We start from the raw sequence: 14,443 nt of genomic DNA on the forward strand, positions 1-14,443 counted from the left end.
ACTCAAAAACCTTTGTTATGTCAAACACTTCCAATCTTGTAAATGTCTCAGCTACAAACGATGTGAGGTCACGACAGCTTCTCTCCACGTAGTGTCCTTGAAATGATTTCTTGACGTATCCGACCAAATACTCAATCGGATTGAAAAAGGGGCAGTAGGCCGGAAGAAAAATCGCCACAACGCCAATGCTTCTAAGAAATTAAACAATTTCGGGATGGCGGTGAATCGCAGGCACATCCAGCATCCATACTGAAATTGGACCAGAATACTACCGAACATTCCCCCGCTTTGAGTATGCAAAACTTCACAAATGAAACTCGACCACAGGTGCCGTCAGTATTGTAGTAGTCAAGTACACCGTTCACACCAATAAAAGCTAAGATGAAGACGCACGCTTTCGTTGACAGTCGCCACGAATAGCAACCGTTCTTCCGCGTATAGAGTATCAATGCTTTCTAATCACCCCTCTATTGTCAAAAGAAGCTTCATTAAGGAACAGAACGTTTTAGTGGGTCCTGTCCATGCTACACAACTCCTCGATGAATCGAAAAATATCTCGTTCTTTGATGTGAACGGCCAGTCGCTCAAGTATTTTCCAAGTCAACCCAAACTCGTGGATTATTCTCCAAACCGAAGCAATAGATATCGACGTTCGGTGAGTTCGAGTGAAAGTGAAACAGGCCAATTGTCTTGCTCGGCTGTGGAGCAAGTCGTATAGCTGCTGCTGCGTGCCGTCTCCTACTTCAGGAACGTCTTGAACACCTGGTGCCGTCTCCTACTTCAGGAATGTCTTGGACACCTGCTGGCCGACGGCAATATCTGATTGCCGCGCCCGATCGTCCGTGTGCACGGCCGACCGAATTTTATTAGGGGTTACGAAACCGCTGCTCAACACTGAGCTAATGTCAACCAAAGTGGACACTAACTACCCTCACTCGTCCTCGGTTTGCACGCAGGTGTCGCCAGCGATGCCAGTCCCACCGACGCTTTCGTCAACGCCTCGTCGTTCGTCCGCCGCTATCTCCTCTCTCGTCTGTGGAGCTGCTGCTCCGCTTGTTATGCGCGTCCATAGACTCGCTCTCGCTCAACTCGTACGCGCATGCGCCCGCATCGTTCTCTGCTGCGGCTTTGGCAGCAAAATCCGTTGACAATGGTCTCCGCTCGCTGTTCTGGGCCCGCTGGCCCCGTTCTTCAACGTTGACTCGACATGAGTCTACGCTGACGTCTCGTTCTTTCCTTCCTCCGTACCACCCTTCACGGCGCGGACCACTCAGGAGCCGTCCGCAGTCGCCACCGCAACCTCTTGGACCGTTCCCGTGCAGCCAATCGCCACATTGCCGTCGCTCGGCTTGGACGTCTGCTCCACGTCGCCCGTTGTCACCGCCTCCAGCGTCCCGCGGTAGTCCAGCACCGCCTTCTGCTGCAGAAGAGTCCACCGTGTCAGCCCACCTATTACAAAAGCAATTCGAGCCTCGTCGAGGTAAGCACGTGGCTGCTGCTGGTAATACCCAAACAACCATTTGCACTGAGATTTGGTAAATTTGTAGCCCACCTCTCGTACGCGAAAGAAGTTCCTATTGTCTCGTATTGATGAATCCAGTTTCCGATTGTTTTGATGTCCTTATGGTAAACACGAGCTAACTTCTTTCTTGAGCAACCGAGGTTATAGTGTCCATATAGGCAGTGCAGAATAGTGTTAGGATGTGCATGCTGTGTAGTCACCACGGCTTCTATCCAGCAAGACCACCATGGCGATGATCCGATTGCAGACGGCTGCTGCGCGAGCTGCTTCACAAGGCGCTGCGCGAGCTACAACGCACGGTCGCCAGACACCTTACGTTGTGACTGGAATCGATGAGGTACCTGACGAGAATACCCTAGCGACCACCGCTCCAACTACGATCCAACTTGTTTCAGAAGCAGAAGACCGCATAGCAAATCTTACCGAGCGCTTTCTAGTTCAGGCGCAAGCCCTCGCTAGCGAACATGTGATGCTAAATTATCAACAGAAGGGACCCCGTCAAGCGCAACAAGCAGCGCTAGTGGCGGTCCACAGCTATGCAGAGTCCGGGTTGAAAGAGCTGGCCAACAGGTAGTGGGTCAAGATCCAAGAGTTTCAAGGAAAATTGGCACCCATTCGATCCACACTTCAACAACAGACCACTCACTTTAAAAACCTACAAGCCTGTTTGGGGTGCAATCGGAGGGAGAATTTAATGGGACGCTTGGCCAGGCAATTCAGAGAGTTCAGCGAGAAACGCAGTCCGCTCTTCAAGCTATGCTGAAAAGCTAAACGACTTGAGCAGACTGTTCACTCCAAGTGTAACGCTGGTTTCAAGGAGGTGACTGTTCATGTGTAACAGCAAATCGAAGAGCAGCTTACGTCTTGCCTAGGTTCTAACCCTTCCAAAGATGTTAAACAGCTCGCAAAAAAGTCTGCCACAGCTATGGAGACTCGGGTTGGAACCTTGTTGGAACGTCGTCTTGATGAGCTGCTTGCAAGCAAGGTGGATTCACGCTACGAAATGCTCATTATCAAGAACCTTGATGAGCTTGTGCACAAACTTATTGACACGTCTATGTATTGGATGGAGGAGTCGTTCGACCTTCTCTAAAGTAGATACGACAAGAAATGCAACTTCAGCTTGATTCGAATCATCATTTAAACGATACATTCACCGAATATATCCAGCAACTTGCTACGCAAGAGACAACTCGGCTTGTTGGTCAAGCTGAAGGGCGGATGCAGAAATTCGTTAATGTCACTCGTGCAGATATGAACCTTCAAGTTCAACGCCAAACAGATGTTTTGGCTATCCTACGAGAGCAACTTCAGCTACACCAGAAAATGAACCCTCGAATACAGAAGCACTTGAAAATAAGCTGGAGGCATTTGTTAAGGATGAAGTAGTCAGGCGGGTGGACCTCAAAATCGTGCAGTTACCTTCCGCGGAGGAGGCCGGGATTCAACACGTTGCTGAATTAGTGGGGTTTGAATTGGGAAGAGTTCTTGACAAGCGCCAAACAAGACCATCAGATGAAATGAAACAGTTCGTTGAAAGCAGCATTCAGTTCATTATTGCTACAGTTCGTGTCTGTGCTCTTTCAGTTCAGATTCAACAGCAGATTGCAATGCGAGCTGCAGCCTCAGCACAGCGATACGATACCCACTCTTAATCGGCTATCTGCGTTGCTGGGCATGGGAAAATCTTGCTGATGCTCCGCTGTGAACAGCAAAAACTGCTGAAACAAAGGCACTGAAAATCCAGGGCTCCACGTTTTCTTTTAAAGTGTATGCTGGCATAAATGGAAGACTGAGTTTCCTCTTTGAGAAAATGAAAACAAGTGTTCACTACCAATGTGACTAGGGACATATCGTTTCACAGACGCGGACTCGTGCCGCTATCGCTCTAGTACACCGTCTAATACTTGGCAATCGCTGCACTCCTGGGCCTTAACCAAACACTACTACTGACCTTGTCGGCCCCATGTCAGCCCAAGTCGAGACGTTTACCTGATGGACGTGAACAAAACTCGCATCATAATTGCCGTCATTTGAAACAGCGAGAGCACGCGTGCTGAAAAAACAAAACAATGTATGCTCTCCTGCAAATTCGAAAATGATAGACGTCTCTCCACTACAGTGCACGCTCGCGAGAGGCACCGAAATGCGTTACCTTGGACTCAACAGGGTGTATTGTCTTGTGTGCAATGGTGGCGGGGGGAGGTGTACGGTGGCCAGCCCGGAGAAGTGGGTAAATGCACTGCTCGGGAAGGTAAACCCTTGAACGCAGCCCCTTAAGCCTTCAACGCAGGTTACGGGGGGCTGCGGACGAGGGTAGCGTGTGACCTTGTGAGTTCCCTGTCGGTGTCGATTATCTTCGGGGAGCCTGGATAGGTTACCGGATGAGTTGTTTGATGGTTTGGAGGCCTTGACCAGTCAGGCGTGACGTCCACTGACTTGAACGCACTATCCAAATGGCCGGGAGGTCGAAGCAGTGCAGGAACCAGGGTTGCTACCACGAGTTAGAACCCCAGAATATACACCCTTCCAGATAACCAATACAAATACAGAGTTAAACACAAACAAATAGTCGCCACTTATTCTTAGACCCTCGGGCGGTGGGTAGTACACCAGTCAACTATCAACGCTCAAGGCACTGGTCAGCCTAGAACGCTTCTTCCTTCACGCGCACCACTCTCCGAAGAGAGAGATACACAAACCAAATACAATCGCTCCTTGTACGCAGTCGATCAGCTATTCCCGGGGGTGACTGCTAACTAACCACCCGAGATAACCTTGTGAACATGAAATGGGTAGCCACTCTTACCTACACGCAGTGGGCCCAACTGGGATATGGAATACGCGGATCACTTCAACGTTGCCTTGGCTTGATTATACTGGCCAGCTGTTGACGTCGACACTTCCGGGCTGGATCTTGCACAGCTTCAAGGTACGTATCGTTGTTCGTGACTGGCTTCTCGGGGGCTTCGTACACAACTGCGGGCAAAGTTCCACGAGTCCGCGCATACTTGATACTGAGCTTCATAGTCAGTCATCCTTCAACGCAAGTGTATCCGAGATCTGCGTTCAGGGATAGCCTGTACTCAGGGGCTTTGCCTCGCCTAAGGCTCTGCGGTCAAAGGTAGGATGACTCCACTCTGTAGCGTGACGCTTGTCTGGGTTTGTCTCGGGTGGTCAGCGGTCTGGGCACTGTGCACTTGTCTTCACGGGAAATCTCTGGGCCCCAGGTGCACGAAACCTTTGTGCGTTCAAAACCTAGGCGAGGCGGGACACCATACACGACACATTCGTGCAAGTGTCTTCGACGTTCCTCTTTGTGTCAACCCGCCTAAGGACGGGGGCGGCTTGGACGGAGATCCGTGCTTAGGGTTTCTCGTCTCAACGCGGTCTCCCAAGCCTAAAGGGCCCATCCTAGGTTTCTTCGCACTTCGTTTCGCGGAACACAATCGAATTCCGGCTCAGAGCTTGTCGCACGGTACACAGCCGGGTCCGGGGACAATACCAGCCAATCAGAATGGCGGATTTAGCCACGTCACCGACCGGGTCAGTAAGCAATTGGTGGCTTTCGGGAAAATCCTTTTCAGCCTTGTGTCAAAGCACCTAACCTTCTAACAAAAGTCCTGTCTGTTAGGCCCACAAGTGGCTGTGGCCACTTGTGCGTGTAATCCGTTACACCGTTGCTCTGGATATCCTTCCTCGCGACAGCACCACCTTACACCAACAAGTCGACACGCTTCGTTGGCAAGGCAGACCCAGCCCAAATTCGATTCATCATTCTCCGTATAGTCCACTCGTACACCCCATCCAAAAATCAAGGACGTTTCCCTATTCGTCGGTCGCTTAATCGTGTAGCCCACGGCAGGTTGGAACGCTAGCACCGCATTTCTAACTGAAATAGATAGTTTAGCCATTCTACCAATTACTCACACAGCTCTCCAAAGGCAAACTAGTTCGAGAAATATATTCTCACCGGCCTACACCAGCTGCTTGCGTCTGTTAGCGTCTCCTCCTGCTTTACAGGTCGCAGTCGGTGGTGGCGGTCGGCGTCTGCACGTCAATGATGACCCCCACCCCCCACCCCCACCCCCCTGCATCGGGTAGCCCTTAGTGGTGGCCTCCTCCGGCTTCTCGGCGCTCTGCTCTACGGGCGCCGCCTGGGTCGCTGTCGATCGTGGGCGCCTGCGTCTGCACGTCTCTCGCGTCATTTGCCTCTGTGTTTTCGGTTTTGGCCAATGAAGGGGAAAGCGATACCGGATAGAATTTGTTGTTTGAATAGGGTAGGGGTGAACAAATCCCTATCAAATATTATATCCACCCGTAATATTTCATTATTATGTGATGAACCATATGTCTGGTACATAATCAGCTGGGACGTCGAATCTGACGCCACCATCAGGTTGGGGGGGGGGGGGGGGGGGGTCGCAATCGTTTGTATTAGACTGTGTATTGCAGCAAATGTTCAAATGCAGGTCAACTATATCCTTTTCGACCTGGCCGATGCGACTGTCTAGCAAACGTAAGGCGGCCAGTTTCTTTGCTATGCTGTCGTACTTCTCAGCTAGATCTGGGTCCAAAGCACTATCCGCCGTCACGCAGTTAAACTCATTCGCTACGGTGATTGCCGACATGTCGCTCCACGCATCCGCGATCCACCCGATTACCTTCTTTCTGTCCGGCGGTGTCAGGGTGAAGGAGCGTCTGTCGGCCTGATCCAACTGGTATTGCAGGGTTCTACACCCACACGCCGCGGATCCGCTGTTTCAGTTGCTTGTTCCAGCATACATCTACTGGCTGGAAGACACGTGTATAACCCGCTGGAACTAGTATTAGCCCAGTGTGGAGCCCCTTGGCAGAGGCGGTGACCTTATAAGTCCAATGGACCGAAAATTCGCCCCGCAGCAGCACAGGTTTCGTCATGTCGGCTCGGTCACAAAATTGGTAGCGTAGAAACGCCACCGAGATCGTGGAGTTCCACCGACCTGTGCTGTTGCCGTAGCTGCACGCCAAAGGCCTGCTGAAGCTGCTTGACGCCCTTCCACAGGCGCTCGCTAACACCACCATAACCATCCACAAGATGAAGCCGCAACCCAAAAAAGTTTTGAAAAGTTAATCGGCAAGTCAAAAAGTCTGTAATTAGCGCAGTCGGAACGATTGCGGTCTAAAACGTCAATTATCTCCGCTTTGGCACAGCTATGCAGCTCAATAATTGCCTCACAATTCGTTCTGCATTGAGCGTAGTCTGCATCTCTTCTCTCACCACATCCTATTCAATTATTCGTGATTCCTCGTTCTCACCACTACACATAGGTAGACTATTGTTTACGATACGGAAGGCTTGCAGCAGCAAGTGTAAGCGCTGCGATACAGAACCGACGGGTGCAGCAGCTCAACCAGCTCAGCTCGTTTCCGTCTCCTCTCTACTGCTGTGACAATCTTTCCGACGATATGTGGTGGACGTTTAGTAACTGCTCCGTTTGCAGTGGGCCTACTTTAGCTCCTTACTACAGCTTACACGTGCGCTACGTGTATGAGAAAGCGTACGATCTAACGTTGACTTGAATTAATTATATTCGAGTCCACGAATATAATTAAATAAAGACACCGAGAAGCCGGTCTAGGTTAAAATAAGAACTGTGTTGTTTCTAAATTGGTTTTCCTCCTAAATGTAATATCATCTATAAAAGAGACTGCCAGCGGCTGGCTGGCAGAGCCTCGTTGACATGATGCTTGAACTACCGCATAACGAAACTCTTAATTCGCACCCCAATCGCATCAAAATCGTATGATCGTACCTGCAAGAAAAAGACCACCCAAAACTTAGGTTGCATCTGGTTACCGAATAGCGGGCTAAAGGAAAACGAATGGCAGACTGTTTGGCGAAGTCAGTGTTGGATTGACCGTGAAGCGAATTGAGGGGGGGGGGGGGGGGGGGGGGGGCTGAGTGTCCTAGCAGGGTTGTCGCCTTAACAAAGGTTAATGCCCCATCCAACACGTGAAGATGATCGCCTCGTAGGAGTTATTGCCATACTACAGCAGTAGCTATACTAACGGATATTGTATCTTTGTTGTAGACCTACCACTGTAGCTTAATGGGAAAGCATCTTGCCGGTAGTTGGAGGATCGATTCCTCCCAGTGATCTCTATTAGGTGCGGTGTCGTATCCCGACAGGCGATGGTCGGAAACTACATCTATTCACCCAATTGGAGCTAACTGGAGCCAGCTGACACCCAACTTGGATGTACACCCAACCTCGCGTGCGAACCCAGTCAAGGCGGCAGCCCAGGAGCTCCCTAGTGCATGCATGCAGTTAGTGTAGCGTTAGGATCACGGAACACAGCTAACTTTCAATTCTTAGTTTCCAATTTGCTCTATCCCTCGCATCACCGGTTCACAACACGTGAGCTACGGCACGCAGCGCGGCTCGACGGGGGACAGCGGGTGGTGCAGCGTGGCGGCAGGGGCAACGTAGCGCGCGAAGCACGACAGCGGAGATGCACCAAGAGGCGCGGCGCGAAACGGCGGGGTACGGTGTGACGTGGTGAAGCAAAAAATATGTTGGTGAAGTGATGCCTGAAGGGGCGTCTATTTTAGAGGTAAAGATAGTCAAAATTTCCATCCAACGACTTCCTCCTCTACTTCTTCCTCTGCTTCGATGTCTCTGCGAGGGTCAATTGCTTGTATTGGTACACAATGTTGCTGGAGAAGGCCCATTAGTGAGGTCGGTTCCAAGCCACATCGGCTGGCTGGCACACGTACGTGTTGCCTGGAGGGACCTTCATGAGCTCGACGTAGCCCAAAGTAATACATCATGGTACCAATGCCCCGAAGTTATCCCACAAGAGCAATAAGGGCTCATGCATGTTTTCTTTGCGACCAGAATGATAGCACAAAAATTCGATGGGTAACTCGCTATTCCACCATCTAGCTCGGTTCGCGTAGATTTGGACGCGAACATGCTGCGCCTTCAGCTCGTCCCATAGCTTGTGACCAAAGCATGACGGAACACCGTGTTTTCCCTCGCTCTCTCAGCGACCTTGGATGGGCGTGTCTTAAAGACCAGGAAGGGACTAGCCTTGATGCGATCACTATCAGCTAACAGCATCGCTGTCACGCGCTCCTTTGACTTTCCCGATCACTTCACCCACACCGTCTTTGTACCCCTTTTGTTGACAGCTGCGGTTGGCACATACTCGTAGTTCACACCTGCACCAGTACCGTTAGCATAATTGCAGCATAGCAATCTAGAACGTCTCGTACCAATCTGATCCGCGTTGTAGATATTAGAGATCTCGAACCCCTTCATCTTCGCTTCTATTTGGCGACTGAACTCAGCCAGCTTCTCCATTGTATCTTCTGGAGTCGTTTGGCCTTGTCACGTCCGCCGACGGATCGCCAGCTTATGGCGACGAAGAAAATGCTTTCTCCATGACCATGAAGCTATGAAAGCCCCACGAGGGAGCTGTAGTTGCGTAAAGATTGCGAGCCTGCAACTTTAACATCAGCCCTGTCACAGGCACGCCATCCGCTCGGAGGTCATTGACCCACCACACACGCTGCTCTTCAGCGGCAGCCGGCAGCGTTGCGCTCATGCCACCAGCCCGATGGCGATGGTGACCGCCTAGTCCAGAGGCACAAGTTTCCTTAATGAACTCTCTAGCACCATCCAGGAGTAGTAAAGGCGCTTCATTCAGCGGACTTGGACACGGTCTAGACCTGGCGAGAAGCAAGTAATTGTGTCCTCCATGCTGTGATGGTCAAGGTACTTAGCCACGCGTAGCTTAAAGCGGTAGGAGACCGCTACTCGTATGTACACCTTAGGTTTTGAGCCATTGCCCGTGGTTCGCCTTCTTCGGGTGCGAGGCATGCTAGAGGGCACGTTTGGTGGCTAGGAGCTGTGGAGCGAGGTGGTGGCTTGACGCGAAATGTGATTGTGAAGCCGGATTGGCGCGGATCCCCCTGCAATTGACTGGTTTTGACGCAATCTGATTTATAACCTTCAATTAAACATAAAACTTACGGATTTATTTATAACGTCGCCGATTTTTGATTGGTTGATCCGAGGTGCGAACTATGATATATCTGCGAACTACAGTACAGTGCTGGCGGATAGTATACTGCCACCCCGATTTTTTGCTTTATTTTATCCAATACGAGGCGTTTTGTGACGCGCTTTTGTCCAATCGAAAGAGCGCTCTAATACGAAGCGAACGCTACTCGATTCATTTCAATCTGACACGTACTTGCGATACAACCGTAAAAATGTTGAAGTTGAAGTTGACGTACCTGGCGGTTACAATACTGCCAGTTCGGTTTGCGCGACTTGTACTGGTTGTTTGACGCTTGAATTGCACTAGGTAGTTGGTCTTTGCCCCATGGAGCTCCAGCGTAGCGATGCACCTCTTTGGCATAGACTCAACCAGTTTTGTGATGAGATCCTGCCCCATCGCAGCCCACGATGCCTTGATCGTCTCGATGAGGTCTTCACGTGTCTGAAATTGTCGTCCGTGAGCGTAGACAGCACGAGCCAGGACCCCCCACATATTCTCTATGGGGTTCAGGTCGGGCGACTTGGCTGGCCAGTCCATCACGTCCACGTTTTCCTCCTTCAGGAACTCCTTCGTGGCCCCTGAAGTATGGATTGAGGCGTTGTCCTGTTGAAAGACACACTCTCGGCCGTACACGCGGTCAATGAACGGCAGCAAATACTCTGAGAGAGTATAGATGTACCGCTCACTGTGTTGATTTCCCTCTAAAATCACTAATTCAGACTTACCGCTAGCACAAAATGCAGCCCAAACCATGACACTTCCTCCGCCACTTTGGTGAGTAGAGTAGATCTCGGGTTCGCGGCGCAAATCGTGCCAATAGTACTGCATGCATTCTGGCCCGTCCAGATTGAACTTCTTTTCGTCTGAAAAGACGCAGTTTCCCCATTTTGTCACGTCCCAGATCACCTTAGCTCGGGCCCACGTGAGACGAGCCTCCTTGTGCTTCTTAGTCAACACAGGCGAAGCTTTACGCTTCTCGTAGTTCATGTTAGGATCCGCCTGAAGGATTTCACGGATCCGGCGCGCACTTACAGGTAGCTCCAGCGCCACTTTGAGCTTCGCATAGATGAGTTGACCCTTCGAAGCTTCACGAAGCAGCCGGCGACGTGCCTTCGGCGTGAGCTTTTTGGTCTTCCCGATCGTTTAACCTTGGTGTAGCCCTCTGGATCAGATAGGAAGGCGTGTACAACGGGTCTAGAACGCTGCACACGTGTCGCTATAGCTCTATCGCTCAGTCCCGCCTCAGAGAAGGCCGTTATCGGTGCTGCTCTTCTTCGGTAAGTTTGGTCCCCCTGGGCATGCTGCTAACACGAATACATGACAAACAATACAGTAGCATATGCACATTTAATTGCTGATCACAGGGCTAGAAGCGCATGCGAAAGCAACGCCTCCATATCAGTAAAATACGCACCGGCAGTATACTAACCGCCAGCACTGCCAAGCGAGTGAGGCGTTTAATTGCGGTTGCGCAGTGAGCAAGAAGCGGAGTGAGCTGGATCGAGTAGCGTTCGCTTCGTATTAGAGCGCTCTTTCGATTGGACAAAAGCGCGTCGCAAAACGCCTCGTATTGGATAAAATAAAGCAAAAAATCGGGGTGGCAGTATACTATCCGCCAACACTGTATGAGTTCGGTTATGCGGTAATCGGACAAACTAATCAGAATCAGCGTCTGTACTGCCTAATTCGACAGGACAAACTAATCGGCTTTCGCAATACCAATCACTGGAAATACGGTTCGGTGATTGGCCACATAGAAGTCACTACGAGCCCCGACTTAATGACATAGTTAAACAGTGAGGATCCACTGGTAGACGAGCTACAAACAAGCTATCATGAGCGGCAATGGGTGCACTTGCGGCTTGTTGCCCTGCATCTGCGTTGGTGACGTCGAGGACGCTGTAGACTTCTCGGCGGAGGTACAGAGCGTGCACATCTCTGGTGCCGCTGGCGCCCCAGCGACGAAAGCGAAGCTGCGTCAGCTATTCGCAGCAGATGCCACGTCGCAGTGCACGAGCTGCATGATGCTGCCTTGCATTTGTCCCGGCGACGAAGACCCCATGGTGGGCGGAGACGACGAGACCACGAGCGTGGAAGCTGCAAGCCCGCTTGAATCGGATCAGGACCAAGTCGTCGTCGACGAGGAGACGGACGAGTATGGCCGTGTGCGGCTAGGCTCGACTACCACTGATAGACTGAAGAATGAAGAAGATGACGTGTGGATCGCGCGAGAAATCAAGGTCTTGTTGAAGCCGCATCAAGTGGAAGGTGTTCAGTTCCTGCATTCCCACGTGACCGCCGGCCGTGGGTGCATTCTGGCAGACTATATGGGACTCGGCAAGACACTGCAAGTCATTACAGTTATTTATTCCTTCCTAGTGGACGAGATCGAGGCGACAAAGCGACATAGTAACAAGAACGACTTGCAACATCCCCATGCAAATAAGAGGGATTCTCAAACAGCGGCTGATCTAGACACGATTCACGAGGAGGATAACCCACCGGCGACGGTGCTGGTGCTCTGTCCAGCCATTTGCTTGCCGAACTGGGATTCCGAGTTTAAAAAGTGGCTCAGTGCCGAGGCGCGTGAGCGCTGCCCCGTATTGACGCTGGATTCCTCCTCAACAAAGGGCACCACTGCGGGCCGACTGCGGCTTTTACAGCGATGGAAGCGCATCGGCGGTGTGCTGCTCATGGGGTACGAAATGTATCGTGGGCTACTGAATCCAACAACTACGCCAGTGAGCTGTGCTACTGAGGAGGACTCATCTATTCGGGTGTGCTCACGTATGACTTCAGCAACGATGGAAATTACCAGTGCCTCTGCTCAGGAGACAGCCAAAGTGCAGCGCACAGCCCAAGAGTTCCGACGCCTGTTGTGTGCTCCTGGTGCTGATCTCGTGGTTATGGATGAAGGTCATCGAATGAAAGATCCAAGCTCGTTGCTTTGTCAAAGTGTCGCTCAGATACAGTCCCCCCGGCGTTTGGTGCTCACCGGCTACCCAGTGCAGAACTCGCTATCCGAGTACTGGTGCATGGTCAATTTTGCGCGGGAGGGTTTTCTTGGTAGCTACGAGGAGTTCCGTGCGAAGTACGAGCGGCCTATTCTGGAAGGAAATGCAGCACGTTGTCAAGAACTGATTGAGCGGTTGCAGAGTGTAGTGCTTCGCCGTGGTAAAGCACTGTTGCGATCTCAGTTGCCACCCAAGATGGAGTGGATTTTGTACTGCAAGCTTTCTCCAGTGCAATACCAATTGTATTGCGACTTTCTCAATTCTTACGGCGACAGCGGTTCCCCTGGTGCTACCACCGGCGACCTTCTGACGGCATACGCGGCTTTGCTGCAGGTGATGAACCACCCGGATATTATTTATTCAAAACTTTGCCCTTCGCAGGGTGATGGATCTGCATTATTGCTGGAGGATTACGATGAATCGAATGACGATCTGGTGGCTTTAGATTATTCGGGTGGTTGGGGATGGGAGAGCGAAGAACGTTTGCAGGAAAAACGACAGATTGCTGCTGCGCAAAGGCGTAGAAAGCGGCAGAAGCTCACGGACACACAAAAGTCGTACGAATGGGCACGCTCCGTAATCCTTGGAGGCAACGATATTGGGCGAGTGCTTAATGCGAGCACCGCTACTGCTATCCTGAAACCATCAGCACAGATTGCTGCGAATACTTACCACACAGAGGTGTTGGAAAACAGTGGGAAGATGGCCGTGCTGCTGCGCATAATAGAAGAGAGTTTCGCATGTGGCGACAAGGTGGTCGTGTTTTCTCAAAGCGTTCCTACGCTGAAAGTGATCTCCGACTTCCTGCGTGCAAGTAGCTTCAGCCCATCACGCGCTGTAGACGACGCAGCAAAAGCTCGGAAGCAAGCAGGTACTTCCAGTCAACCCAAGCGCCGCAGAATTGCTCCACGCCCCAATCGCGACCCCGCTGGGATTTTGCGCAAGCGTCGAAACCAAGCTGGTGTCAATGGTCCATCCACTCGGAAAGTTGCTGCTGCCACTGCCGTAGTCTCATCAAGTGAGTGGTTCTTACAGATTGACGGTAGTACAAATGGTGCTAAGCGCGTGGAGTTCATTCAGGTACGGCGCTGCGATGCTCGAGTGCTCGAAACGCTGCTGGTTACTAAAAGTCTCGCTGTCGTGTCTGATTTTTACAGCGGTTTAGCTCGACTGAGTCGCCGGTCAAGTTACTTTTGGTGTCGACGCGCGCTGGTGCTGAGGGCATCAATCTGCATGCGGCGAATCGACTCGTGTTGTTCGACGTGAGCTGGAACCCTTCTAACGACCACCAGGTGAGTGGGAAACAGAAAACCAGCGTTGTGGGAGTACGCGTTGGCAACGCTAACGTTCTATTTCATTGTGGGCTTACTTCCTTTATGTCAGTCCATGTGCCGTTCGCACCGCATCGGCCAGGTCAAAACTGTGCACGTGTACAGACTCGTGAGCACGGGCACGATGGAGCGCATGATCTACGAGCAGCAGATGAAGAAGGTTGATTTGTCCACCTCCGTGATGGATAGCCACGAGGTTGCTGACCAGAAGGAGCGCGCTACTAGCTCGGTATCAGACACGGTCACGCTGGGCAAGGAGCCGTTCAGTGGGTTCCTCCAGCCGCCTACAGAAGCCGACTACGAGAAGGAACTGGCGGTCGACGAATCCATGTTCGAGGGCGACAGCGTCTTGGCGTCGTGCGCCAAGACGCTGGGTCGATGGATCGTAGACGTGCATCGCGTTCACGAGCCTCTGGACGATGAGAAGCAGTCTCCTTAGCTCTCCAATACATGTTGAAGTAGGCAGCCACTTTATCACGTCCCAGACGCCATTTTTCTGTACGCATCCGGCTTTCTTTCAGTCG

The 14,443-nt window shown here is 51.5% G+C and overlaps 2 protein-coding genes across 2 annotated transcripts; one reads left to right on the plus strand and one right to left on the minus strand.

Annotated features, from left to right (window-relative positions):
- Window positions 1–1,270: 1,270 nt before the first annotated feature.
- IUM83_12585 (uncharacterized protein) lies at window positions 1,271–8,871 on the minus strand (the record flags this gene model as incomplete). The annotated part of the gene is made up of 3 exons (XM_067937217.1): window positions 1,271–1,449; window positions 8,685–8,729; window positions 8,784–8,871. The coding sequence occupies 3 exons, from the start codon at window positions 8,869–8,871 to the stop codon at window positions 1,271–1,273; spliced, it is 312 nt and encodes a 103-aa protein (XP_067790484.1).
- A 2,538-nt stretch (window positions 8,872–11,409) lies between these two features.
- IUM83_12586 (putative exportin-T) lies at window positions 11,410–14,358 on the plus strand (the record flags this gene model as incomplete). The annotated part of the gene is made up of 3 exons (XM_067937218.1): window positions 11,410–13,668; window positions 13,746–13,880; window positions 13,972–14,358. 3 exons carry the CDS (start codon window positions 11,410–11,412, stop codon window positions 14,356–14,358), a joined length of 2,781 nt encoding a protein of 926 aa, XP_067790485.1.
- Window positions 14,359–14,443: the final 85 nt, after the last annotated feature.

Source organism: Phytophthora cinnamomi (assembly GCF_018691715.1).
Source record: "Phytophthora cinnamomi strain GKB4 chromosome Unknown Contig46, whole genome shotgun sequence".
In the NCBI taxonomy this organism is placed as follows: domain Eukaryota; phylum Oomycota; class Peronosporomycetes; order Peronosporales; family Peronosporaceae; genus Phytophthora; species Phytophthora cinnamomi.